This window comes from Brassica oleracea, chromosome C6, assembly GCF_000695525.1.
Source record: "Brassica oleracea var. oleracea cultivar TO1000 chromosome C6, BOL, whole genome shotgun sequence".
Classification (NCBI taxonomy): domain Eukaryota; kingdom Viridiplantae; phylum Streptophyta; class Magnoliopsida; order Brassicales; family Brassicaceae; genus Brassica; species Brassica oleracea.
The window spans coordinates 36,965,187-36,989,182 of NC_027753.1; the positions used below are offsets into that span (position 1 = coordinate 36,965,187).

At 40.2% G+C, this 23,996-nt stretch overlaps 6 protein-coding genes and 2 pseudogenes across 7 annotated transcripts; 3 read left to right on the top strand and 5 right to left on the bottom strand.

Annotated features, from left to right (window-relative positions):
• LOC106299201 overlaps positions 1-1,399 on the bottom strand; it is a 5,961-nt pseudogene extending 4,562 nt beyond the window's left edge.
• Positions 1,400-2,103: 704 nt separating this feature from the next.
• LOC106298144 lies at positions 2,104-5,520 on the bottom strand (annotated as a pseudogene).
• A 991-nt stretch (positions 5,521-6,511) lies between these two features.
• On the top strand, positions 6,512-9,132 carry LOC106296510 (glycerophosphodiester phosphodiesterase GDPD5-like). Its single transcript, XM_013732656.1, has 7 exons — positions 6,512-6,697; positions 7,286-7,467; positions 7,552-7,735; positions 7,910-7,984; positions 8,053-8,162; positions 8,255-8,473; positions 8,555-9,132. The coding sequence occupies exons 1-7, from the start codon at positions 6,685-6,687 to the stop codon at positions 8,951-8,953; spliced, it is 1,182 nt and encodes a 393-aa protein (XP_013588110.1). The 5' UTR covers positions 6,512-6,684; the 3' UTR covers positions 8,954-9,132.
• Positions 9,133-9,140: 8 nt separating this feature from the next.
• Positions 9,141-10,410, bottom strand: LOC106296511 (uncharacterized protein DDB_G0271670). The gene is made up of 3 exons (XM_013732657.1): positions 10,296-10,410; positions 9,475-10,211; positions 9,141-9,388 (listed from the first exon to the last, which is right to left on the bottom strand). The coding sequence occupies exons 2-3, from the start codon at positions 10,173-10,175 to the stop codon at positions 9,175-9,177; spliced, it is 915 nt and encodes a 304-aa protein (XP_013588111.1). The 5' UTR covers positions 10,176-10,211; positions 10,296-10,410; the 3' UTR covers positions 9,141-9,174.
• A 268-nt stretch (positions 10,411-10,678) lies between these two features.
• On the top strand, positions 10,679-12,891 carry LOC106296455 (glycine-rich RNA-binding protein 5, mitochondrial). 2 transcript variants are annotated; one of them, XM_013732588.1, is made up of 5 exons: positions 10,679-10,750; positions 11,326-11,461; positions 11,558-11,626; positions 11,701-11,804; positions 12,186-12,891. In XM_013732588.1, exons 2-5 carry the CDS (start codon positions 11,344-11,346, stop codon positions 12,714-12,716), a joined length of 822 nt encoding a protein of 273 aa, XP_013588042.1. In that variant the 5' UTR covers positions 10,679-10,750; positions 11,326-11,343; the 3' UTR covers positions 12,717-12,891. The 2 variants fall into 2 exon arrangements, with proteins under 2 accessions (XP_013588042.1, XP_013588041.1); XM_013732587.1 differs by having other exon boundaries at positions 10,684-10,780.
• Positions 12,892-14,161: 1,270 nt separating this feature from the next.
• Positions 14,162-16,578, top strand: LOC106298684 (mitochondrial substrate carrier family protein E). The gene is made up of 9 exons (XM_013734826.1): positions 14,162-14,357; positions 14,542-14,657; positions 14,799-14,856; positions 15,020-15,169; positions 15,460-15,670; positions 15,762-15,807; positions 15,898-16,009; positions 16,095-16,167; positions 16,251-16,578. Exons 1-9 carry the CDS (start codon positions 14,279-14,281, stop codon positions 16,486-16,488), a joined length of 1,083 nt encoding a protein of 360 aa, XP_013590280.1. The 5' UTR covers positions 14,162-14,278; the 3' UTR covers positions 16,489-16,578.
• Positions 16,579-17,182: 604 nt separating this feature from the next.
• On the bottom strand, positions 17,183-22,143 carry LOC106300002 (probable phosphoribosylformylglycinamidine synthase, chloroplastic/mitochondrial). The gene is made up of 5 exons (XM_013736038.1): positions 21,941-22,143; positions 21,352-21,751; positions 20,709-21,277; positions 18,250-20,629; positions 17,183-18,174 (listed from the first exon to the last, which is right to left on the bottom strand). The coding sequence occupies exons 1-5, from the start codon at positions 21,980-21,982 to the stop codon at positions 17,360-17,362; spliced, it is 4,206 nt and encodes a 1,401-aa protein (XP_013591492.1). The 5' UTR covers positions 21,983-22,143; the 3' UTR covers positions 17,183-17,359.
• Positions 22,144-22,585: 442 nt separating this feature from the next.
• On the bottom strand, positions 22,586-23,803 carry LOC106298521 (60S ribosomal protein L35a-1). Its single transcript, XM_013734658.1, has 4 exons — positions 23,707-23,803; positions 23,496-23,531; positions 22,961-23,189; positions 22,586-22,875 (listed from the first exon to the last, which is right to left on the bottom strand). The coding sequence occupies exons 1-4, from the start codon at positions 23,736-23,738 to the stop codon at positions 22,834-22,836; spliced, it is 339 nt and encodes a 112-aa protein (XP_013590112.1). The 5' UTR covers positions 23,739-23,803; the 3' UTR covers positions 22,586-22,833.
• Positions 23,804-23,996: the final 193 nt, after the last annotated feature.

Here is a 23,996-nt window from a genome sequence, read left to right on the forward strand (position 1 = left end):
TGCAGCATCTTCTTTAAGTGAGTCATCAAAATTTTGCTTACTAATACTATTTTCTTGCTTTTGTTTCAAGGAAACGCTCTTGGTTTCTCAACCACAATGCTGTAAAACAACTGACTGTGGATCAAGTAACTCTGCTGGTTGTCCATTTCAAGCTCTTGGCGAGCACTTGACCGGAGTGAAATTGTCAACAAATAATAAAGACAAACGAATCTGCATTGTTGCCTCCCATCCATCAAGTGGTACGTACTTTCTTTTGGCACATAGTTTATGCGCCAAAGTTCTCAAGTAAAGCATCCATTTTAGATCATCAGCCACCAGAAAAGCACCAATTTTTAATATTACTCCCTGGCTTTTGACCATGACAGGTTTATCATTCACCTTAACTTGGGTAAATAACTACGCTGATTAAGAAGCTGCTGCTGTACAAGGCTGAGTCGTTGGGAATCATAAATAAATCATTCACAGAAAATGACATCCGTGCGGGCGCACGGGTGGAAGCACTAGTATAACATTATAACAGCAGTTATAAATTGAATCGACCAAACAAAACACACATCATCAAAAAATTGGTCATGTTTACAAAACGGAAAAACATACCTTTTAACAGGAAAAGGGCCATCCATGGAGTTGCGCCGAAATAATAGAGTTGTAAGTGATGTGGCAGCTTTAGGAAAGGGAAAGATGCTGTTGTCGAATGCATCTAAAGAGAAATCAAGAACCTCCAGGTTTCTTAATTTCCTTAGGCTTTTGTAACCTGCAAACGAGAATCTAGCTAAGTATATAGTGATTACATACCCCACACCAAGCACCTAATGTCATTCAAATGTGTATACAAACAGAGATTGCGAGAGATGAATACTATGCAGGTGGATAATAAAATGTAAGTGGCCGTATTATGTGACTGAATTGAACATCACACAGACATTAACTTGCCTATGAAGAAACAGAGATTCCATCCAAGTAAAACGCTTTGGAGAAACTGAAACCTATCGCAAGGAAATTACCTTCAACATCATCAAATAAGCCACCAAACTGATATTCTGCCCCGGATAAGTTCAAACTTCGGAGCTCTTCAAAAGGATGCAGTAAAGAAAGATTTAAGAGAGCCTTATCCGGTAGGTACATGTATTCAAGAAAGGCAAGCCCGTTGACCTGAGCGCTTGTGAGAGTACAGTTAACTCCTTCCCATTTACAGCAATCGCTAGTTGTGTCATTCGTCCAGGTATGGAGAATATAGTCGAATGTTGGGAAGTGATGATGTTGTCGAGAGCCCTCTGAGGCTAGATATGTCTTGAGATTTAATAAAGCCTTTCTTTCTTCTTCGATGCAGCTTTTGTATACATGTATCTGTCCCAACACTATTATCACCCATATCAAGTACACCTTCCTCTCCATTGCAAATAAGTTTTCAAGAAAGAAAAAAAGTAAATGAAGAAATTCCCAAGAGAAAGGACTCTCTGAGTTCAATGAAATTACTTCTACCTTTGTAAAATAATCAAGGTTTCTGTATATAAGAATATATAACTAGTCAAAATCAAGCTCTACAAGAAACAGTTGTACATTAAACAAAGTTCAAGTCTCTGTTTCAAATCCTATTAAACTAATTCAAAGTCTTTTGTAGAAAATACTTATAACCATATGATATGAATGTGGCGTGGTCAGCAATCTTATACTTCACGCAAGCTTTATATAATTATATTATCATATGTTATTGCTTGTTAGTCGACTAAATCATAGAAAATAAGAATTCCCACCTAAGACTTTTTGCCAGATTATACCAGGAAATAATTAAGGAATTAATCATACATATCTTCCTGGAAAATCACTATTCTTTTAGCAAGAAGCTTGTGAATAGACCTTATTCTATGTTCCAACCTTTGAATACTGCTAAACAAGTGAATAAACTTGAAGAAAATCCCTATGGTAACAGAGTTGCTGTTGTAGCTTTAACTTGGGGAAACTTTTGTTTGTTTCAGTAACTAAACAGAAGAATATCTTCAGGGTGTGTGAAAATCTCTGAAGTTCAGCACATTTCACTTACAGAGAGTAAGTGGATTCAATAGTTTGCTTGATGAGAAATACAAGAACTGAGCTGAAATAATTTTAAAACACACACACTTTTTTTGTAGAGGTGATGAAAGCATCAATAAGGCGGAGCCATGCTCTGACGCCAAAGACAATTGAAGCACATAAGGACAAGAATACCTATCAAAGCAGTCACATAAGTTGATGCACTAGTCCAATAAAAGACCATCATGTCAATATCATCTTCATCATCATCTTCTCGTCCTCTGTTATCAGCTTCCTCTGTGCTCTTCTTAGCTTCTTCACAACTTCTCTTGGTCGGTAATCCACAAAGAAGAGGATTGCTTAAGTAGCTCATATCGTTGAATGTGTCAAATTGCCTTCCTTGGGGAATAAGACCTGATAAATTGTTGTAGGAGACGTTAAAGACAGCAAGTGAAGTAAGGTTCGTTAACTGACGAGGGATGTTTCCATGTAGCATGTTATAAGAAAGATCAAGGCTCTCAATGTCCGTCAGTTTTGAGAAGCTATCTGGTATAGAACTTGACAAGAAATTGCGAGACAGATTTCATGGCTCGTAGTTTCGACAGTTCTCCAAGCTCTGATGGGATAACACCACTTAACTCATTGCTAGACAGATCCAAACCATACATAAAATCAACTGTTCCTATGCTGAACTCAGATTCTTCAGTGTAGGAATCATACCTTTGCTTTGCTGCAAACTGGATTTCAAAACTCATATATGTTTCATAGTCTATCTTGAACTCATCGACCAAAAATGTGGTTCTGTAAAGTTCCCGTTGAAGGCTAGGTACAAAGCCATATGCCTCAGAGGCTCCATTCCTCACCTGCTCGTACTCTCCTGATCCAAATGATAGATTATAGAGGCAAGAAGGTATGTTTCCACTAAGCTTGTTATTCGAAAGATCAAGAAGTCCAATGTTTTTCAGACCAAACAGATCCCTTGGGATAGAACCTGTTAAGTTATTCCCCTTCAACAAGAAGATTCTCATGTCCATGGTGTTGACAAACTGTGGGATACTCCCAGAGAGTTTATTATTCCTCAGATCAAGTATCTCAGCATTTTCCAACAATGTTCTTGGTATCTCCCCTGTGAAGCTGTTGTTATGTAGGAACAACTTTATTCCATACATAGAACTATCATATGAGGGCAAGGCTCCGGATAATAAGTTCCCAGAGAGGTCAAGAAAGTTGAGATGTTGATTAGCCAGCAGAGAAGACGGTAACGTACCTTCTAAGAGGTTGTTTGATAACAACAACATAAACATATCAGATGAGTTTGGTATCAAAATTGGAACAGAACCTCTGAGAAGATTGTTTGACATGTCAAGTACTGACAAGTTTACCAAGGTAAGCAAACCATCTCCGATCTCCCCTGTGAATAAGTTGTTATCCATCCTCAACACGACCAATGATGTTAGGTTAGTCTGTCTTGGAAGAACATCACCACCTAAATGGTTGTGAGAGAGGTGCAGGATTTGTAACGAATAACATCCTGTGAATAAGCTTCTAGGTAGCTCTCCAGAAAGATTGTTATGAGACAGGTCGAGGAACGATATGTTCTTCATCTCACCTATAGACGATGGAAAGTTACCTTGGAAACCATTATGAGAGCCATTCATATGTTTCAGATTTGGAAGCACATGTCCAATATCATCAGGGAGCACTCCGTTGATATTGTTAGCTGAAAGATCCAAGAACTGCAAGATATGGACTGTTGTAGGAATCTGGAAGACAGTGAATGAGTTATTCTGCAACTGTAGAACTTCCAGTTCTGGATTATTCGCCAAGAGCCAGGAAGGAGTGGTTCCGGATATTCTGTTGCTGGATAGATAAAGTAGATGCAACTTCTTCTGGTACATAAGAAAGTTTGGGATCTTCTCCAAGCCACAAAACGGTAGAGAAGCAATACTTGGTTGAAACTTTGGCAGCCAAGTAGTTTCTGTATCTACTAGTAACATATCGGATGTTGATGAAAGTTTGAACACCTTGAGCCTTGTGAGGTTGGCGAGTAGATTGAGTGAGAATAAGCCTGTGAAGTTGTTATCTGATAATGACAGATATTCGAGGGACTCGAGTCTACTGAAACTTGATGGTAAATTTCCACTTAGTTGGTTTAATGAGAGGTCAAGAACATGTAGCTTGTTCAAGCTACCTAGACACAGAGGAAGCCGGCCGGAAAAATAATTTCCACTGAGATACAGCTCCTGCAGATTCTTCATTCCACAGAAAACTGCAGAAATATAATGCATAGAAAAACAAAAACGTTATGGTCGGTCCATAGAGTTCTTTAGAACCAAGAACGAGACTTTCAAGTTAGTCATATACCTTAGTTCTGAAACAAAGTACATAAAAGCAAAGAAAGAGAGAGTTTAAAAGCTAGCTAGCTTGCCTTGCAATTCCATTGAGCTAGAAAAATAGTTGGCACTTAGATCCAAAGCTTTCAACTTTTTCAGGTGAGTAAACTCTGCCACGGGACAAAGAGACGCAAATCAAGACACATCTTGTTATTATGGATATGATGATCTTTGAGATAGCATAAACCAATTATGCACAAGTTTAAAGGTACTCTGAAGACAAAAAAAAACTGACATAGATGCTACTTGGCATGGAGTTGTTATATCCATTTCCACTAAGATCCAGCAGTTCCAATTTTGTCAAGTTTCTCAGTTCTGAAAGGGAGTCTAGGAGAATAAAAAAATAATAAGAAATGCAATCAGAACAGCAGAGAGACCGGCAGTACAAAGCTTAAAAGATCTAACCAAAGATACATCAATCAGTAATAAGTAGACCTTTTGTTACTAACGGAGAAACACACCTTTAACAGGAAAAGGACCATCCATCTTGTTGAACCCAAGAAACAGAGTTTTAAGTGACGTAGCAGCATTAAGAAAGGGAAAGATGCTGTTGTTGAATTCATTTGAAGAGAGATCCAGAATCTCCAGTTTTCTCAATCTACTTAAGCTTTTATAACCTGCAAGTGAGAAAGAATCTTGTTAGCAAAGTATATGAACATAATAAGATAGGTCACCCTAATCACTCCAATAGGTGATAAGCCCCTCTAGAAATAAGAGTTAATACTTGATAGATTTACCTTGTATATCATCAAACAAGGCACTGAAAGCGCACTCGGATAAGTCCAGACTTTGAACCTCTTCAAAAGGATGCAGAAAAGAAAGATTAAAGAAAGAACTCTCTTTGAGGAATAAATCACCAAAAGCAATCTTGGTCACCCGTCCGCTTGTACGACTGCACTTGACGCCCTCCCACCGGCAGCATTGGCTCTTTGTCTCATTAGTCCAAGTAGTGAGAACATAGTCAGATTGTCCTTCTTCAGAAATGGAGATGAGGTATTGCTTCAGCTCCAGCAAAGCCTTCCTTTCTTTCTGAATACAGCTTTTATATCCGTGTAGCTTTCCCAACAGTACTATCACCCATTATCAAGTATTGACCCAAGAACACCTTGCCTTTCATTGCAAATTTGTATAAAATAAAACTTGTATGATTACAGAGTCCAAGTCTCTGTTAGTGAAAACTTCAAAAAGCCATGTGACATGCGAAAGAAACTCAAAAGCCATGTGACATGTGTAGCCTGAGAGGGATCACTATTTTTTTTTAAAACTTTTTGACTCAGATAATAAAACTCATTATGGCATGCAAAGTCAAAGTCTCTGTTAAGAAAAATACTCGTAGTCATATATGATATGAGTGCCGTTGAAAGCATCTTGGATTTAGGCCAACAAGCTTTTATATTATATGATATTGTGTGGCATTGTTAGCATCTGTTGGATAGCAACTACCAAGAAGGTTCATCAGTTTTTTCATTAAACAATTTTTTCTCAAAGAGAATCCCCGATCTAAGCATTCAATGAATAAAGTTGTAACCTTACCAATAGACTTGAGGAAAAGACCAACAGTGACAAAGTTGCTGTTAATAGCACAAAAAATTGTAAATGAAAAATCCAACACTCGTTGTTAGCAAATGGATTAAACAAAGTATAAGAAGACGACCAGTCATTAAACCTCTGTCGCCTGAACTTATACTATGTTTCACCAGCTTGCCTGAAATTATTTCTACGATAATGATTATTGATGAACCTTCAATATAAGGAACACAAACTATGAAGGTAACAAAAGATCTAACCAACCTTCAAACTCTGTCAAACAAACGACCAGCCTCAACGGTAACTGAGCTGCTGACGTGGCTTTACCGCCAAAACGCAAACGATGCCGTTTCTCACACATTTTTGTCTCAGCAAGATACCCTAGATCCTCATGATGGTGAAACAAGTTATAGTGAATGCGTAAACGTAGAGACAAAGATATTAGGTCAAAATGAAAAAAAAAGGGTAATGAATCGGCATTTTGTGGGAAAATGCGAGACTAGAGGATTGTTCTGAAATTATTTGCATGGAGAGGCACTCCTTGGCAAATAGTATATTCTTTGGGTAACCAAAACAGGAATATTCGTTAGTATGAACTGAAGAGAATGATAGATCCACCAAAGCAGGTCAATGGACTGACTTTTGGATAACAATAGATCCCAAGTTAACGGATAGGCACCAATAGTGTGTCTGAAGAGAGACAAGAGACGGAAAGAGAGTTAAACAAACATTTCGATTGATCCAAGAAATCGTCATGATTCTTACAAGTAAGCTTCTCAATTTCAAACTTTGTCTTTCTTTTTTTACGTTTCTGGGTCAGCAAGCGTAAGTTTTTCTGGGTTTCTCATTGTTCTGTTATCCTCCATCTGAGTATATATATGTTTGATTGATTGCTTATATCATATTAGCTTGAGAATGGAATTTGCAAAATTTTGATCATTGCCATTTGACTTTCTCCTGTTCATCCATAAAAATGAGTAACAAATTGAAAAGAAAAAAAACGTATAAGTTAACAAGAAAGAATCTGGAAATGTTTCCTTTTTTAGTCTAAGCTAATAAAAACAAAAACAAGATTGTCCCTAAAGCTTTACACTTTCACATTCTATTGATTCAGTCTAAAAAGAAAAGTTTAGGTCTTTGGATCAGTTTTTGCCTTGTGTCTCTCTGCTAACACTGCAGTAATAAAAGGAGAAGCATAAAAGAAAAGTCAAAGTTTGATACATAAAGAAAAGTTTGATTCTCTGGATCAGTTTTTGTCTTTTATGTCTTACCAACACTGCGGTAACAAAAAGGAGAAGCCAAAAGAATAGTGAAAGTTTGATATAAAAAAAATGGGTTACTGTTCATCTTTGCAGAGTGCTTGCCATTGATATGGCTATCTCTAGTCACTCTGTGTGCTGGAAGGACACTATACCAACTCCCTGGTAAAGGAGTCAAAGATGATACTAAGCAGCCGATTCAGACATCACGTCCTTTTAACATCGCACACAGAGGTTCCAACGGAGAGATCCCAGAAGAAACTAAAGCTGCATACTTGGTATTACCATTAAGCAATCTCCTTCTGTTTCGTTTGATTATTTGGGACATTGTGCTTAAGTAATTTTATGTCCTTTTTTCTTAGAGAGCAATTGAAGAGGGAACAGACTTTATAGAAACAGATATCTTATCATCAAAAGATGGTGTGCTTATCTGTTTCCATGATGTCATCCTTGACTTAACAACCGATGTTGCGAGTCGCAAGGAGTTTGCTGGTCGCAATAGGACATATGACGTCCAAGGTTTCAAGATCACTGGCTTTTTCACTTGTATGTTCCCAACGATTCTTCTTTTCTTTTTAACATATACATAAGTTGATGCATGCCAATGGACTCTTCTCAGCATATCACCGCACATAAAGAAGCATCTAATAAAGGTTTCAAGTGTGTTTATTTGAATTTGAGCTATTAGCTAACAATTGGTTTCTCTTTGATTGCTTGAAGTTGATTTTACTCTCAAAGAACTAAAGACACTACGGACAAAACAGAGATATGCTTTTCGGGACCAGCAATACAACGGTTAGCTACCCTTTCCTTCCTAGATTTATGAAAACATTTAACCAGACTGGTCCCTTTTCGAATTTCAGGAAAGTACCCCATCATCACATTTGAAGAGTTCCTTGCCATTGCTCGGGATGCTCCGAGAGTTGTTGGCATATATCCTGAGATTAAGAATCCAGTTCTAATGAACCAACATGTAAGTTTACAATCTTTACCCGCTTGACTTGTACTTCTTATTGGTCCTAAAGACTGACTTGATATCCTTTGTTACTAAATCATACGGTATAGGTCAAGTGGCCTGGTGGTAAGAGATTTGAGGATAAAGTTGTGGAGACACTTAAGAAGCATGGGTACGGAGGCGCATATTTATCCAAGCAGTGGTTGAACAAACCATTGTTTATTCAATCGTTTGCTCCATCTTCACTCGTGTACATATCAAACTTGACAGACTCACCAAAAGTCTTGTTAATAGACGATGTTACCATGCCAACTCAAGATACTAACCAGGTCCATCCTCTGACCCTCTTCTTGTTTCTTTATCCTTCTGCTATAACTTACTCACCGTTCTTTCTGTTAAAACCTAACCAGACATACGCAGAGATCACATCAGATACCTATTTCACCTACATCAAAGAGTATGTTGTGGGGATTGGACCATGGAAGGATACAATAGTTCCAGTAACGAACAACTACATGCTAACCCCAACAGATTTGGTCAAAAGAGCTCACGCGCATAATCTTCAGGTGCATCCATACACTTACAGGAATGAAAACCAGTTTTTGCACTTTAACTTCAGCCAAGACCCATATATGGAATACGAGTACTGGATCAAAGAGATTGGAGTCGATGGACTCTTTACTGATTTCACCGGTAGCCTCCATAACTATCAAGAGTGGGCATCTCCATTACCTGACACCTCCTCCAAGTCCACACGTCAGCTCTTGAGTCATATTGCTTCTCTGGTCCGCCCTTATGCAAAGGCTTGAAGTGTGGTGGCTGCTATAGTCTTTAATCTAACAGAAGAGTCTTGAAGATTTAAATAAAAGGTGAAAGACAGAGCTTTATCAAATTGTTATCTGTTTTACTTCACAAGATTTATACAGTAAAAGTTGAAAAAACTTTGTAAAATCTTGGAACAGAGTTTCTATAATATACCAAATTGTTTCTATCAAACTTTAACATACACAAATCAAACTCAATCTTTTACTCAGACGCAGCAAGTTGTGCAGCAAGGGAAGCAAGATAACAACCACTTAGGGGTGCGGTTAGAGGCTGCTTCTGGTTTAGGAGCTTCCTCTTTCTTCAACCCTTCATCTCCTTCAGACTCAGAGGAACTCTTCGGTGTCTCTGGCTGTGACGGCTTCGTCTGTTTCTTTTGCGGCGTTGAGCTTTGTAGTCCACCTTTATCTGCATTCCCCAATCTATGACAAAAACAAGAAAGTGAGCAAACAAAAAGACATATCTGTTTTTAAGACATGAAGACAAGAGATGGATGATGATAGCTTACATTGGGAAAGCGAAAGACTTGACGCTTAAGTTTTCCGACCGACGAGAAATAGAACGATCTAGTTTATTGTTGTTGTTGTTGTTGTTGTTGTTGTCTTTATTAGCAGCTTCATTAGCCATGATAAACTCTCTTATACTTGATGCAGACTTTTGTTCTTCCTCTTTACTTGCGGGAGACGCTTTCTCTGTTTCAGCTGCTTTCTTGCCTATTTCCACCAGAGTTTTCGCCTCCTCCACAACTCCGCTTCCTCCTCCTCCTCCTCCTCCACCTCCTTGGTTTGTATTTTGACGAGGAGAAGGTAACGGAGAAGGCAAATGAGGAGTTCTAGGTGAAGGAGGCTGGGGAAACGTGAGCTCTCCCGATTTGAAGTAATCGTTTGCGTTGAAGCTGTTGTTACCCATGCGGATGCTGAAGAGAGATTCGTTGGAGAGAGTGCTCCATTCAGCTGGAGCCGTAGAGGGCGTTCTTGCGAAAACGTGTGAAGGGATTCTGTAAGGAGGTGTGGTGGGAGTCGAGGTCGTTGTGGTTCTCTCCATTATTTGCGTTGGAGGAGATTGGTTATAGTTTGGATTCTCGTCAGGTCTTGGTTCGGCTTCTATTGAAGAACAAGAAGAAGAGGAAGAAGAAGAAGACGAAGACGAAGAGAGCCGTACGGTTTGATCGTTGGGTTGAAAAAAGTTGCGCTCTTGTGACGTTTCCATGGTTTCCAGAATTAAAACTCTGCTAAAAATATCAATCTGCAATGTGAAGATTAGTTGATTATAGGTTTAAAGATATGCAGAAGATGACATCAATGATATGTTTGAAGAGATTTAGTTCACCTTCTGATGTTTTAGACGTCAACGATGAGAAGACGAAGAACACAAGGAAGAAGATTTCTATTTTTAGAAAGTTTCAATAACAAGTTTTGGAAGGACAAGAGACTAATGTTGTTTGCTTTTGGAATCAGGAGAGTTTAAAGGATACGCACGCGTGTGCTTCTGATTATAGTACATCTTAAACCCAATTTTAATCAAACTATTTTTCGACATGGCTAAGTAAAGATTTAAAAAAGTCATATGAATCCGGTTCGGTTTTTGTTTGGTTTGATTTGGTCGACCATTGGTTTAGTTTTACCGGGTCAAGTATAACTCTGTGGCAGATGATAAGTGAGCAAATCTAACGGTCAAGATTATCTCATATCAATGGACGGACAGGATGAGTTCACTATTTGACATAAGCCCTTCTCTTACAATGGTTTCACTACTGGCGAGAATTCAAAGACGCTTCCAGAGAGATTTGTCCCCCTAAAACCCTAGAGGAGTTGGTACAGTCTCGTCGATTCCTTCTTTCAGTTATTCAGCTCTTTGATTCTATCGATTAGATTTTATGTTCTGATGTTTCATCTGGTCCGACAATAAAGTTTGTCTTTTTATTAATGTTTCTGGTCTCATTCTTTGTTAACGATCCTCTTCTGTAACCTAGTACGTTGGTCTGGTTTAGATGTGTTTCTTTCACTGTCTGATTGATCCGATATGTTGGTTTTGTGAGTTGACCTTCTAAGCTTTGGTTCAATCTTTGTGGATTCATCTTTCAGAAAATGATTGTTATCGTTGTGTCTGATAATCGTTTCGTCACCATATGTGTAGCTAACACGAATACAGATGATAAAGCTTGTAACTTTTTGTGTTTTGCCTTATTTATTTTTATGAAAGAACGCATTTTTCTTACTTCTAATGGTGAAGTGATGGGTCTTTCGTTTTATTCATGAGATTATCTTCATGATTCTACCTTTTTGGAATCACTATCTATGTTTTGATTTGTTTTTTATTTGTCTAACCTCTTAGTGAATGCTCTTTGAAATGTTTCCAGTATACAGATACGGACCACATGGCTTTCCTAAGTAAAGTTGGAAAGATAATTAGGCAGACCAGCGCCCATGTCACTGCCTCTAACTCGATGCTACAGAGCATCCGGTGCATGTCTTCTTCTAAAATCTTTGTTGGAGGTGACAATAATAACACTCTAATACGGTTCTGTAAGAGAGTACTCTCTTTTCTCTTTGTTTCTGTTTGTCTCACGAAACTGTTCTATGTTGCTTTAGGTATCTCCTACAGCACTGATGAGTTTGGCTTAAGAGAAGCTTTTAGCAAATATGGAGAAGTTGTTGATGGTAAGCTAGCTAACTAGCTTTAAAAACTCTAGGCTTTGATGTTTTAAACTTCCTTTTTCTTCTGACATTTGCAGCGAAAATTATCGTCGACCGTGAAACTGGTAGATCGAGGGGCTTTGCTTTCGTGACATTTACATCTACCGAGGAGGCTAGTAACGCCATGCAATTGGATGGACAGGTAAATCACAAGCTTCTTTTGATACTAAGATGTCATTTGGCTTAATCATGCGTCATTTCTTATTCTTTATTGACTGTCAATGTCTTGTTCTGGATGCTTGACCAATTTTAAATCGGTTCTGCCTTGATGATGCATGTTTCTAGACTACTTAATGTTTTTGGCCGCTTAAACATTGGCACCATAGGTAGATTCGGTATCATCATCTAGCTAGATGTACTATTCATTCGTCAGACAGCGACTTCCTCTTCTTGTTTGTGTTATCCTGAAATAAATGTTTGTTGTCAGACTGTGTTTAGATGATTCTGAAAATGGTAACATTGTTTTTTTTTTTTTTTGGCTTTGTATTTCAATCGGCAATTTATTGGTTTGTTTGGCATACAGGACCTTCATGGTCGAAGGATTAGGGTGAACTACGCAACTGAAAGGGGAAGTGGGTTTGGAGGAAGGGGATTCGGTGGTCCTGGTGGTTATGGTGCTCCATCTGGTGGTTATGGAGGTGGTGGTGGCTACGGAGGAGGTGCTGGTGGTTATGGAGGCGGTGGTTACAATGCTCCAGCTGGCGGTTACGGAGGTGGCCCGTCTTATGGAGGAAATGCTGGTGGTGGTGGTTATGGAGGTAACTCTCCTTATGGTGGCAATGCCGCTGGTGGTGGATATGGTGTTGCTGGGGGTGTTGGTGGAAGTGACAACTTCGCTCAAGGCAGTTCCTCTAATGCTGGATTTGATGACAAGTTTAGCAGCAACGAAGCACTAGGCAATGATACGGATCACCAGCTCGAAAGCGCGGGCGTTGAAGAACAGTTTGGTGGCAGTGACAATCAGTTTGGTGACTCGGATAATGGGCAAACAGAGGTTGGCGGCCCAGACGGGTTTGATCAGACTGACGACGGAGATGTTGCCAAGAAAGCTTAGCCTCTACTCATTTGTGTCCTGGAACTTTTCGTTGCAGCTTCAGAATAAACTTATGGAAGTTTATCAGTTTCTGTTTTTCAACGTTTGGTGTTGTTTTATCATGCAGAGACCTCTCGCTTTCTTATGTTTTGTGTCACTTGAGGCCCGCAAATAAAAGTTGTAATAACTTGTAACAGACTCGTTAGAGATGTCAAATGGGCGGGCTATAAATGGGTGGCCCGTGTCCAAATCGATATGGTCCAAAATGGACAGACCCAGATTAAACCATAATTAAAATTTGTCCAGATGGGTGAACCCAATTATATTCATGGACAATATTGGGCTTAACCACTTGGACAATGGGCGGCCCAATAAACTTAAATGTCTAGGGTTTGAAAAATTGGGAGAAAACACAAATCACCTTTTTTTTTCTTCCCGTCTCACTCTTGTGTTTTTTCTTCGTGTTTGATTCTTCCTCTTCGAATCATCGTCTTCGATTTTTCCTCTTCGAGTCCTCGTCTTCGATTCTTCCTCTTCGTGTTCGATTCTTCTTCCTCGTCTTCGTTCTTCTTCAATTTTTTTTCGATTCTTCACCAACTTCTGATTTCATCATCTCTTAAGATTTGATTTTTCGTGATTTGTGTTATGGGTTTTCACTATTAGCTACTGATTCGTATCATCTACTAATATTGTGTTATGGTTTATGTGTTAAATAGATCGGTGATTTGTGTTCATAACGAAGTTGGTGGCGAGTCTGGCGACTGTTTCTGTTTCCGCAAGTCAGACGAAATTACGAATTTTTTAAACTTATCTTGAATTTTTTATAACTTTGAAACATGAAGTTTAAAACTTAAAGTTTAAGTATGTGACATCTTTAAAATTGAAAACTTAATAATCTTTAAATTTTTAAAACTGAAATTATGTTGTTTACATTAAATGGGCATATGGGCCGTCCATGGATAGCCCAACAAATCATGGTCTTATTTGGTTATGGTCTCATTTGGACATGGTTCTATTTGGGCTTCGACCAAAAATGTCCAGCAAAAAAATGAAACCCATTCGGACACACCCAAACCCGCCCAACCCGCCCATTTGACATCTCTAAGACTCGTATTCGTTCTATTTAAGGTTTTCTATACTATATACTACTAGTTCAATTTAGTTTTATAAGATCTTTGAAACTGAAGACTACCCAATCTGCTTTGGTTTATGACAAGCGTCACCTGGTTCATCATCAGTTTTTGTTTTCGTTGAGCTTCTTCACAAGCTCTTCAAACCTCAAAAAGCCACATGGCAGTTAGTGTACACATATCAGAGAAAAAAAACAAATTTTTATCATACTGAAAGCGATCTTACTGGACACAACAAACTAGGGAAGTAATCAGCCAATTCCAGTTTTACCCTTCAATTTTTTTTTCTGATAATTGGAATTAAAATGTTTTGAGTAAATCGTTGCGGTTCACAAAATAGGTAATAGGTCGATGTGGCGAGAGAAGCGCGCAAAGGCTATTAATCACTGCTAAAACCTCATAAGCCCTGAAACACCTGGAAGCTTCGATAGATACAGTCTCTGCAGAGCGAATATGGCGAGCAAGGATTCGAATCGCGAGAAACCACCTCCTTTGAGTATCGAAATCAAAGCCACTCAGGATCAATTTTTCGGTAAGCGCCGATTTCTCTTCTCTACGATGTGAATCGAACCGTCGTAGATTGGTTTGTTGCATATGATTACGCTTAGACGATGAGTTTATCTGCGAAAATGTCGAGATTAGGTTTGGTGATTGTGATGAGAACATTCCGATCACGCTCAAATAGTCTAAACTCACAACGCCATTGATGTATGTAGTGTGGAGAGAGTTCGTATGGGGAGGTATAGCTGGAGCTTTTGGCGAAGGGATGATGCATCCCGTAGATACTCTTAAAACTCGGCTTCAGAGTCAGATTATCATGAATGCGTCTCAGGTATTGTATTGTCAAGCGTACTTCACTTTGCAGTGATTTTTTTCGCTTTGTAATTTCTGGTTTTATCTGAGGAAAGGCGGATTATTAAAGATTGTATGCGGTTTTGTGTAATCTCTAACCTTGTTCAGCTGTTGATTTCAGAGACAGAAGAGCATTCCACAAATGTTAAGGACTGTCTGGGTTGGTGATGGACTGAAAGGTACAGCATGCATACTCTTTTCCCTCAGCTTCTTCAGCTTTCCAGTAATGGCAGGCTGTATTATATTCCCTATTCATCTGCGAATTTGGAACAGGAATTTTTTTTCCTGTGCTTTGAGTTTTTGGTTTTTGTTATTTTGTTTCTGTGCTGACTTTAATTTTAGGCTTTTATAGGGGAATTGCTCCTGGAGTCACTGGATCTCTTGCCACTGGTGCAACCTACTTTGGCGTTATTGAGTCCACAAAAAAATGGATTGAAGAGACTCATCCCAACTTAGGAGGCCACTGGGTACACTTTATTGCAGGAGCTATTGGTATGTTTCCTAATATCATCTTTCCTCTCTCGTTCATCTGATCAATAAGGTGGTGGTAAATATAGGAGGAAGAAACTAATTTTGATGCCAAGCACACAGCAGAAATGAAACTAAATATAACTTGGCTAAAAAGCAGATATTATCAGACATTTAAATGTTGTCTTACGATTATAACTTTAGATATCGTGGGTCTTTAAAAGATAGATCTAGGTTTTCAGCATAACCACACATGGCAAGGTTGCAAGAATTTCTGATTCCTTTGTGTTCTGTTGCTTCTTTCATTTTTTCAGGTGATACACTTGGTTCTTTCGTATATGTTCCCTGTGAAGTAATAAAGCAGCGGATGCAAATTCAAGGGACTAGTAGCTCCTGGAGCTCTTTTATTTCGAGGGACAGCGTTCCAGTGAAACCAAGAGGTGACATGTATGGTTATTATACTGGAATGTTCCAGGCTGGAAGCTCAATATTGAAAGAGCAAGGACCAAAAGGGCTGTATGCTGGGTATGTAAATCTCCTTTATATCATTATTGATGCCAATTGGATATCCTTTTTCAAGGGACTCATGTTGTTGTCTTTCCTTTTTCTTTGGCAGATATTGGTCTACACTAGCAAGGGATGTACCTTTCGCTGGCCTCATGGTATGTAATGTGTCATTTAAGTGAAACTGTTACCTCCATTCACCTAATGGGTCTTTGTCTCCTCATGTTGGTTCTGTATTTCCTTCTCAGGTGATGTTTTATGAAGCATTGAAGGATCTAACAGATCAAGGGAAGAAAAAGTTTCCACAATTTGGAGTCAACAGTTCAATCGAGGGGCTCGTTTTGGGAGGATTAGCTGGTGGTACGTTAGAATAAAGATCAGTTTAAAGAAACTATTCCAAATAGCTCATCCGCAGTGACCTTTGTTTAATGTAATCTCTCTCCAGGACTAAGTGCTTATCTCACAACTCCACTGGATGTTGTTAAAACAAGATTGCAAGTACAAGGAACAACGATCAAGTATGTCTTATTTCTTACAGATTCATATGATCATACCTAAAATAGCATCCCCAGTTTTGATTAAACTTTGTAAATCTTGATAGGTACAAGGGTTGGCTGGATGCAGTTGGGCAGATATGGAGGAAGGAAGGTCCAGAGGGCTTTTTCAGGGGAAGCGTTCCGAGGGTCATGTGGTATATTCCGGCCTCGGCACTCACTTTCATGGCCGTTGAATTCCTTAGAGAGAGTTTCAGAGAGAAAAGTAAGAATAACAACATTGTTGTCTCAAACTTAAGCATAGAGAGTAAAGGATCTTCGGTACATGAGGTTAGAGAGAACTAGTGAGATGATGATGCATGTCTTCTTCTCAGATACAGTTTAACAACAATCTGATTCTTCTTCAATAAGAACCTTCTTTTAGTTCTCACAAAAAAAAATATTTGGACTTCATATATATATATATCTCCAAAGTCAAACTCTTCCGACAACTTTCGGAACTGTGTTCTGTTTTCTTTTAACTGATAGCAAAAGAGGAAGGGTTGTAAACCTTTTCGAATAAAACCAGTAGTAACGGATGCGATAGATGCGGAGAGGAGTTTGAGTCGAGGTTGGTCCCATTAAATAATTTGTTCTTCTGTCATCTCCAGTTCTCCAGCAGCACACTTTGTATCATCATATGTTGTTGATCCACCATTTATATAACCTTGGCCAGGACAAAACTATTCAAGCATATAGCTGATACCGGTCATGCCACTGTGAAATCACGATGATTGCTCATTTTAAAGCGCAATTAAGGATTATGCACAGAAGAATGCATTCTTTGATTTAATTTATACGTTGGAGACGGTGAAGGAGAAGGGGATGAAAGAGAGAGCAAATAAGCTCTACGTTTTTGACATATTGCATTCTTTCAAGTATATCATTCGAAGTACATAGTAATGAAGATTGTGAAATCATATGATACCATTTTCTACTTTCTAGTCAATGTTGAGGGTCTCATTGTCGAAGTAGCACCAGGTGGCCTCTGTAGATAACATACTCGATTACTACTTTCTTATTTCTTCATATGAAAATGTATAATCAAATTCAAAACGTAGACCCAAGTGTCAGAACACTCTCACTAAACAGCAGATTCGAAAACTCGGCAAATACCAAACGTACAACAAAACACTGTAGAAAAAGATTCATAACGTCATATGCTTAACCATGCCTCTTAAAGCTTAGAGCACCAGTCCCTAGCATTCTGGAACATCTTCAACCACGGACTCGGCCCAGCTTTCTCAACCTCCCACCCCTTCGGGTACCACGGATACTGCCACATCAAGAAACACCTTTCAGGATGAGGCATCATCGCCAAATGTCTCCCATCAGGCGAACATATAGCAGCTATCCCCAACGGCGAACCATTGAGGTTAAAAGGGTAAGCCTCAGTCACACTCCCATCATCATCACAATATCTCAACGGAGCCAAATCTGAGTGAAGCATACGGTCCAAGACCCCTTCGTCAGGGAAATAAGCCCGTCCTTCTCCATGAGCCGCCCAAACTCCTAAGGTACTTCCCTCCATTCCTTTCAGCATTATCGACGGCGAGTCCTTAATGGTCACGCTTGTGAACCTGCACTCAAACCTTCCTGACTCATTATGGACAAACCTCGGCTGCGCCGTGTCGAGCGACCCGCCGACTTGAGGGCCTGGAACCCATCCTAACAAGGCCATTAACTGGCAGCCATTGCAGATTCCGAGGGTGAACGTGTCTGGTCTTTTGTAAAACTCTTGGAACTGGCTTAGAAGAGGAGAGTTGAATCTTATTGAAGCAGCCCATCCTTTGGCTGAGTCGAGTACATCAGCGTAGCTAAACCCTCCAACAAAGACTATCCCACGGAACTGATCAAGAGTGATTGCTCCAGCTAAGAGGTCAGACACTGTCACGTCCCACGGTTCAAAACCAGCAGCGTAAAATGCTGCTGACATCTCCCTGTCTCCATTGCTTCCTTCCTCTCGGATCACAGCTACTCTCGGTTTAACATCTGAGAACAAATAAAATAAATAAAAACTCTCTTTAATGAGAAAAAAAGAAGCTTCATAGAGATTATTGATCTTACCCTTAAACATATAACTATCATTGGTCCAGGAAGGAGTAAATGAGAGCTTCCAGTTAGGTTCATGCCTCAGCTTCAAACCTTCTTTCTCCATCTCCACACAAGACGCTAGTCTCTGAAGCTTCTCCAGCTGGAAACTCGTGTCCTCCCACATGTCTCTGAGGAACGCCGTTTCCTCACTCAAATGAGTAATTCCATCTACTTTCACCTCAATCAAAGGAGACTCGGTCACTTTCCCAATGATCTCAGCGGTAACATTAAAACCACGGAGCTTCTCCAACACAGCGTCTAAGTTCTCATTGCTAATCTCCATCACCAGACCGAGCTCTTCAGAGAACAAAGTCTCAAAGAGGCTTATCCCGTTGGAATCCAAGTTAAGGCTTACACCTTTGTTTCCAGCAAAAGCCATCTCCAAAGCAGCTACGATGAGTCCACCGTCGCTGATATCGTGTCCAGCAGATACCAAGTCCTCTGAGATGAGAGCTTGAACTCCCTCGAAGACGTTTTTCAGATACGGAACATCATCAACATCAGGACAGTCGTTCCCAATCTGACCAAACACCTGAGCCAGTGCTGATCCACCTAACCTCCGCTTCCCCTTTGCCAAATCAACATGCAAGAGAACACCACCAGCATCATCTCCAAGCTTCAGATCCGGAGTCACCGTCTTTGTGATGTCAGGACATGTAACATAAGCGCTGATCACAAGGTTCCCTGGAGCTTTAACAACCTCACCATCCGCATGAGCTGCCATCGAAAGACTATCTTTCCCACCATCAATTGCAATCCCAAGCTCAATCATTGCATCAGCTAGGGCAATCGCAGCGTCATACATCGCTGAGCCTTCTCCTTCAAGCTTAGCAGCGTACATCCAGTTACCACTAGCTTTAACATCAGACAACGCAGTAACCTTCGCCCAAACAAGATTCGTCAGAGCCTCTCCAACAGCTAGTCTCGCCATTGCCTTTGGATCAAGCAGGCCTTTGATCGGCTGCTCTCCAATTGCACACGCACCACCCGTTAGATCAGTGAACGTCTGCGCTATCACTGCAACGTCAGCAAGCGTGATCTGCAACGGTCCAACTGTTTGCTGCTGAGCGACGAGACCTGTAACACATCTATCCACTTTGGTTGTCAAGAACCGCTTCGAAGACACCGAAGGTAACCTCAGAACTCTTTTCAAAGAGTCCATCAACGTAACCCCGGGAGCTATATCAAGCGGCTCCCGCGCGTAATCAACGCGCTTGAACTCAAACGTCTTCTTAGGCATGTCGCCAAGAACCTTCTCCAGCTCAAGATCCACAGCAGGAGGAGGTGGAGGTAAGCCTTCCTTCTCACACTTCGCTTTAGCTGTGCTGTCTATTAAAGTACAACGACCTTCTCCATTAATCGTCCCAAGTACAGCCATCGAAAGCCTCTCCCTCTTACATATCGACTCCAAAACCTCTCTACTCTCAGCTCTCACTAAAATAGCATCTTGCTCTTGATACTCAGCTCCCCAAATCTCCAACACCGACATGGTATGGTCCCCAACAACAACAGCTCTTATATCAATCTCCGCACCTTTGGGATAAATAATCTCTTTCACCACATTACAGTTCCCACCAGCGCCTTGATCATGAATACTAACAATAGGATTCTTCTCCCCCATCTCAATGCAAGCACGGGCAACACGGTAGAGCTTCTGAGACATCTCAGCGTCTCCACGCTGCACAGCGTTGAAATCAAGCTCAGCATCGTTCTGACCACTAACCATACTAGAGGCAGCACCTCCTCCCATACCAATACGGTACGCAGGCCCACCGATCTTGACAACAAGCATCCCAACTTCTGGTTCCCCTTTAGTTATATGAGTATGATCAATCTGTCCAATACCTGCACTGAACATAATCGGCTTCAGCCACTCTCGTCTCTCCCCGCTCGGCAGCCTCATCCCAAAGGTTCTGGTGTATCCTTGAATCATCGGCTCTCCAAATTTGTTCCCATAGTCAGACGCACCGTTGCTAGCGTCTACAAGTATCTGCAACGGTGAGGCAAGGTTTGATGGGTACTGGAAAGACGAGTCTTCCCACGGAGCGTAAGAGCCTTCCATGTTGAGGTTCCCAACACAGTAGCCAGAGGTTGATGCAACCACGAAGGAGCCTCTTCCAGTTGCGTGCGTGTCTCTGATTCTACCTCCAGCTCCTGTCTCGGCGCCAGGATAAGGAGCCACCGCGCAAGGGAAGTTGTGGGTCTCAGCAGTGAAGAGTATGTCGAGATCACGTGCGCTGAGATCGAGTAAGCAAGTGGAGCCAGGAAGGAGAGGACGTAGCTGGTTCACCATGAAGCCTCTTATAGCACTGGAGTTGTCTTTAAACCCAATGACTGAGTTGTTTCTATTTGCCTGCATATTTTAAACACATAAGATTAAGAGTTTTTTATCATTTAAAAAAGAATTAAAGTTGGTCATTTATAGTTATTACCTCCCAAGTGCTCTTTACAATCTGCATAAGAGACTTATCCATTGGCTCCCCATCAATAACAATGTTCCCAGCGAAGAACCAGTGTCTACTATGCTCGCTGTTGGACTGAGCGATGTCAAACAGCTCCACATTGGTGGGGTTACGCTTAATGTCATCTCTGAAAAGCCTAGTGTAATACTGCAGATCTTGCTCATCAAATGCCAAACCCATCTTCTGGTTGATTTCTTCCAAAGCCTCTCTCCCTTTCTCCATCACAGGCACATACTTCACTTCCTCGGGAACCACATTCGTCTCAAACGAAACCAGCTTTTGAGGGTAGACACACTCGGTCATTCTATCGTGAACCATTGCGGAAAATTCATTTGTTTGATTCTCTGAAAGTGGCTCGTGGCTGAACAGGAGGTACCTCCTAGACCTTTCCAAGCGAGTCACCTCATTTAAACCACAAGCTCTGCATATCGAAACTGCGTTGGTGGACCATGCTGTTGTGAAAGAGAGTCTAGGACCTACTTCAATGATTGTAGCGTGGAGTCCTTCCCGCTTCTTCCTCTCAAGAAAACTATCAGTTCCTGAAAAATTAACACTATCACTAGGCTCAAACAGTTTTGTTACCATTGCAACAGAGCATGACAGTAACAGTTACCTAGATTCTCTGGCTCAAATGTTTCTTGAAGAATCCACTTCAGAACAGACACCTTTTCTTCTGCTAATTCAGTTTCAAGACCGATGTTGAAACACTGCTCAGTTGATAAACCGACAACCTGGTTGCTGATTTTGGTTTGAACGGCCTTGAGAAGCTCAGCGTTTGCGCTTTCTTGAATCAAAGGCACTCGGTAGTAGTGGATAACCTCTGAAGCAGGCTTCTCAACCAAGCTCGGTTGCTCAACAACGGAAAGAGATGCTCTAGGCGTAGAGCATCTCAAGACAGCAGCTTTAGTTCGGTTCAAATTCAAAGACCGCAGCTTTGAGGTTTGGAATCTAACGGAACCCCACAATTGACTTGTTGAGCTTCTCTGCAGAAGCGTTGTTTGTCTATTGGAACCCTGTAAAGAGTCATTAAGCTTTGTTAAAACGAATAAATATCATCGAAAGATGGAATCTTTTACCAAAATGAAAACATCACAGACGCTGTAGGACTGTATTACTACTAATCTATGAAGCTCTTATGCAATATAATTAACAGGAGCAGTTAAGCATATTAATCATAACAAAGATTAATGGAGAATATTTACGTTTAAAAACAGAGTCGCAAGAGCTGCCTGGGAGGTAGTCATCGCCAGGATGATGTAGAAACGAAGAAAGCGAGATAAGGGTTTTAGTCTCTCTCTCTGCTAATGGCTTCACGAGACCGAGAGAGCCTGTGACTGCGAGCACAACAAAACACACAGTCCTTGTTTTGTCTGTCTCTCAACGCGAGTCTTTAGGTTTTTTCAAGTGGATTACTACTATTTTTTTTATTGTCAGGAAGAAAAAAACAAAACAAAAGAAGACTACTTTTTACAAGGAGCTAGGCCCAAAATGTCTAATGGGCCTGACATTACATATCACAAGAGAACCTGTTTCAGGTTTGCCAGACATGAAAGCATTTCGAGTAGCAAGCAAGGATATGATTAGTAATGGTTGTAGCTCTAAGATTTTTGCTCTATGATTAAAGCTTTGAATATTTTGCTGTAGGAATTTGTCTTTCTACAGCACATACACTAACGTAAATATTAAAAATGGCTGTGAACTAATAAAAATGAATAAAACATGATTGTAGACGTAATTGTTGCTGTGCATAGTCTCCACCAGTACTGTAGAGAACATTTTTGCCTTCTGCATCAATGGAGTTTTCTTTAAATCCAATCATTTCAAGAATTAGAAGTAGGAATTCTAAACATCAGGAGCGTTCAGAATATTATTAAGTTCAGTTTAATACAGCTTTAACTTTGCTATGAGGTGAAAGAAAGATGGGAGAGATTTTAGTTTGGGATCAAAAACCAGATTCATGATTTTAAAGTCGTTCAGATAATCACCAAAACACTTCAAACAAAGAAAAGAAAATGCTTTCAGTATCAAAATACAAAATAACAAACTAGTGGACAAAACCACAGCTAAATCAAAGTTCATGCTGTTGTACTTTGCTTCATATGTTGCTCGGATACATGAAGACTCTGACCCTCATTCCCTGAAAAGGAAAAAAAAAAAAGATGTCAACTTCAAAAACCCAAGTAGAAGAAATCATTTGATGGTTATAGGATCAGTTCAAGTACCATGGACTTGGGAGGCAAGTTCGATGTGAATTTGGCACGGACAACACCGCTGTTACCATGAGGCCTGGTAACCTTTCCCCAGATGCAACGGTAGTGACTACCGTTCTTCTTGGTCTTAGCCTTGTAGATGTAAGCCATCCTCTTTCCCTTGTACCATGTCACCTCCTCGGTAGTGTTGACTCCTTCGATCTGGATAAGGGATGTGTTTGGGTACTGGTTGGACTTGGACCTACACAACCAATAAAACGTCAGAGACCAAGGCAAGTACCAAATGGATTTCAACAAAACAGAAAACTAAGTTAACAAATTGATGGTAAGCTAGTATAATATTCTACGAAAATGCAGACAACTAGTTACACAAACATGGACTACAAAGTACATGAGAAGATTCTATAACTAACATAAAGTTCTGTAATATCATAAGTTCAGAATGTGATCTTAGCAGCTTAAGTTACATAAACTACTCATCATGATTCATTACATTGAATAGAACAAGTAAGCAGTATAAAATGAAGAATAAAAGTAGAGGTGTCACCTTTTGTATCCCAAGATGGTTCCCCTAACGTAGAGTCTGCAAACATTCATAAGATAAACAAAAGATTCAGTCTTAAATCAAAACATAGCTTTACAAAAGTTTCAGCATTGGGCGTCTACAAGAGCAAAAATGTTCTTTTACAATCGACGAGACCATCACGATTCAAAAGCAGATTTGAAAAACTAGGGGTTAGGTCAAACAAGAAACGAACCTGACACGTTCTCCTTGGCGTCCCTTCACCATTTTCGCGTCGGCTGATAAAACGAACAAGACTGCTGCAAAATGAGGAAGACGGAGAAGCAAAACCCTAATACATAAGTAGGAGCTTATATAGTTGTTGCCCTAGTTCTCACCTTTAGATTTGATTAAGGATGGGCCTATGGCTTTCGAAACTCGGCCCATTAATAGTTTAAACGAACCTAAATGTTGTGCCCAAGTTTTCATCTTTAGATTTGATTAAGGATGGGCCGATGGCTTTCGAAACTCGGCCCATTAATAGTT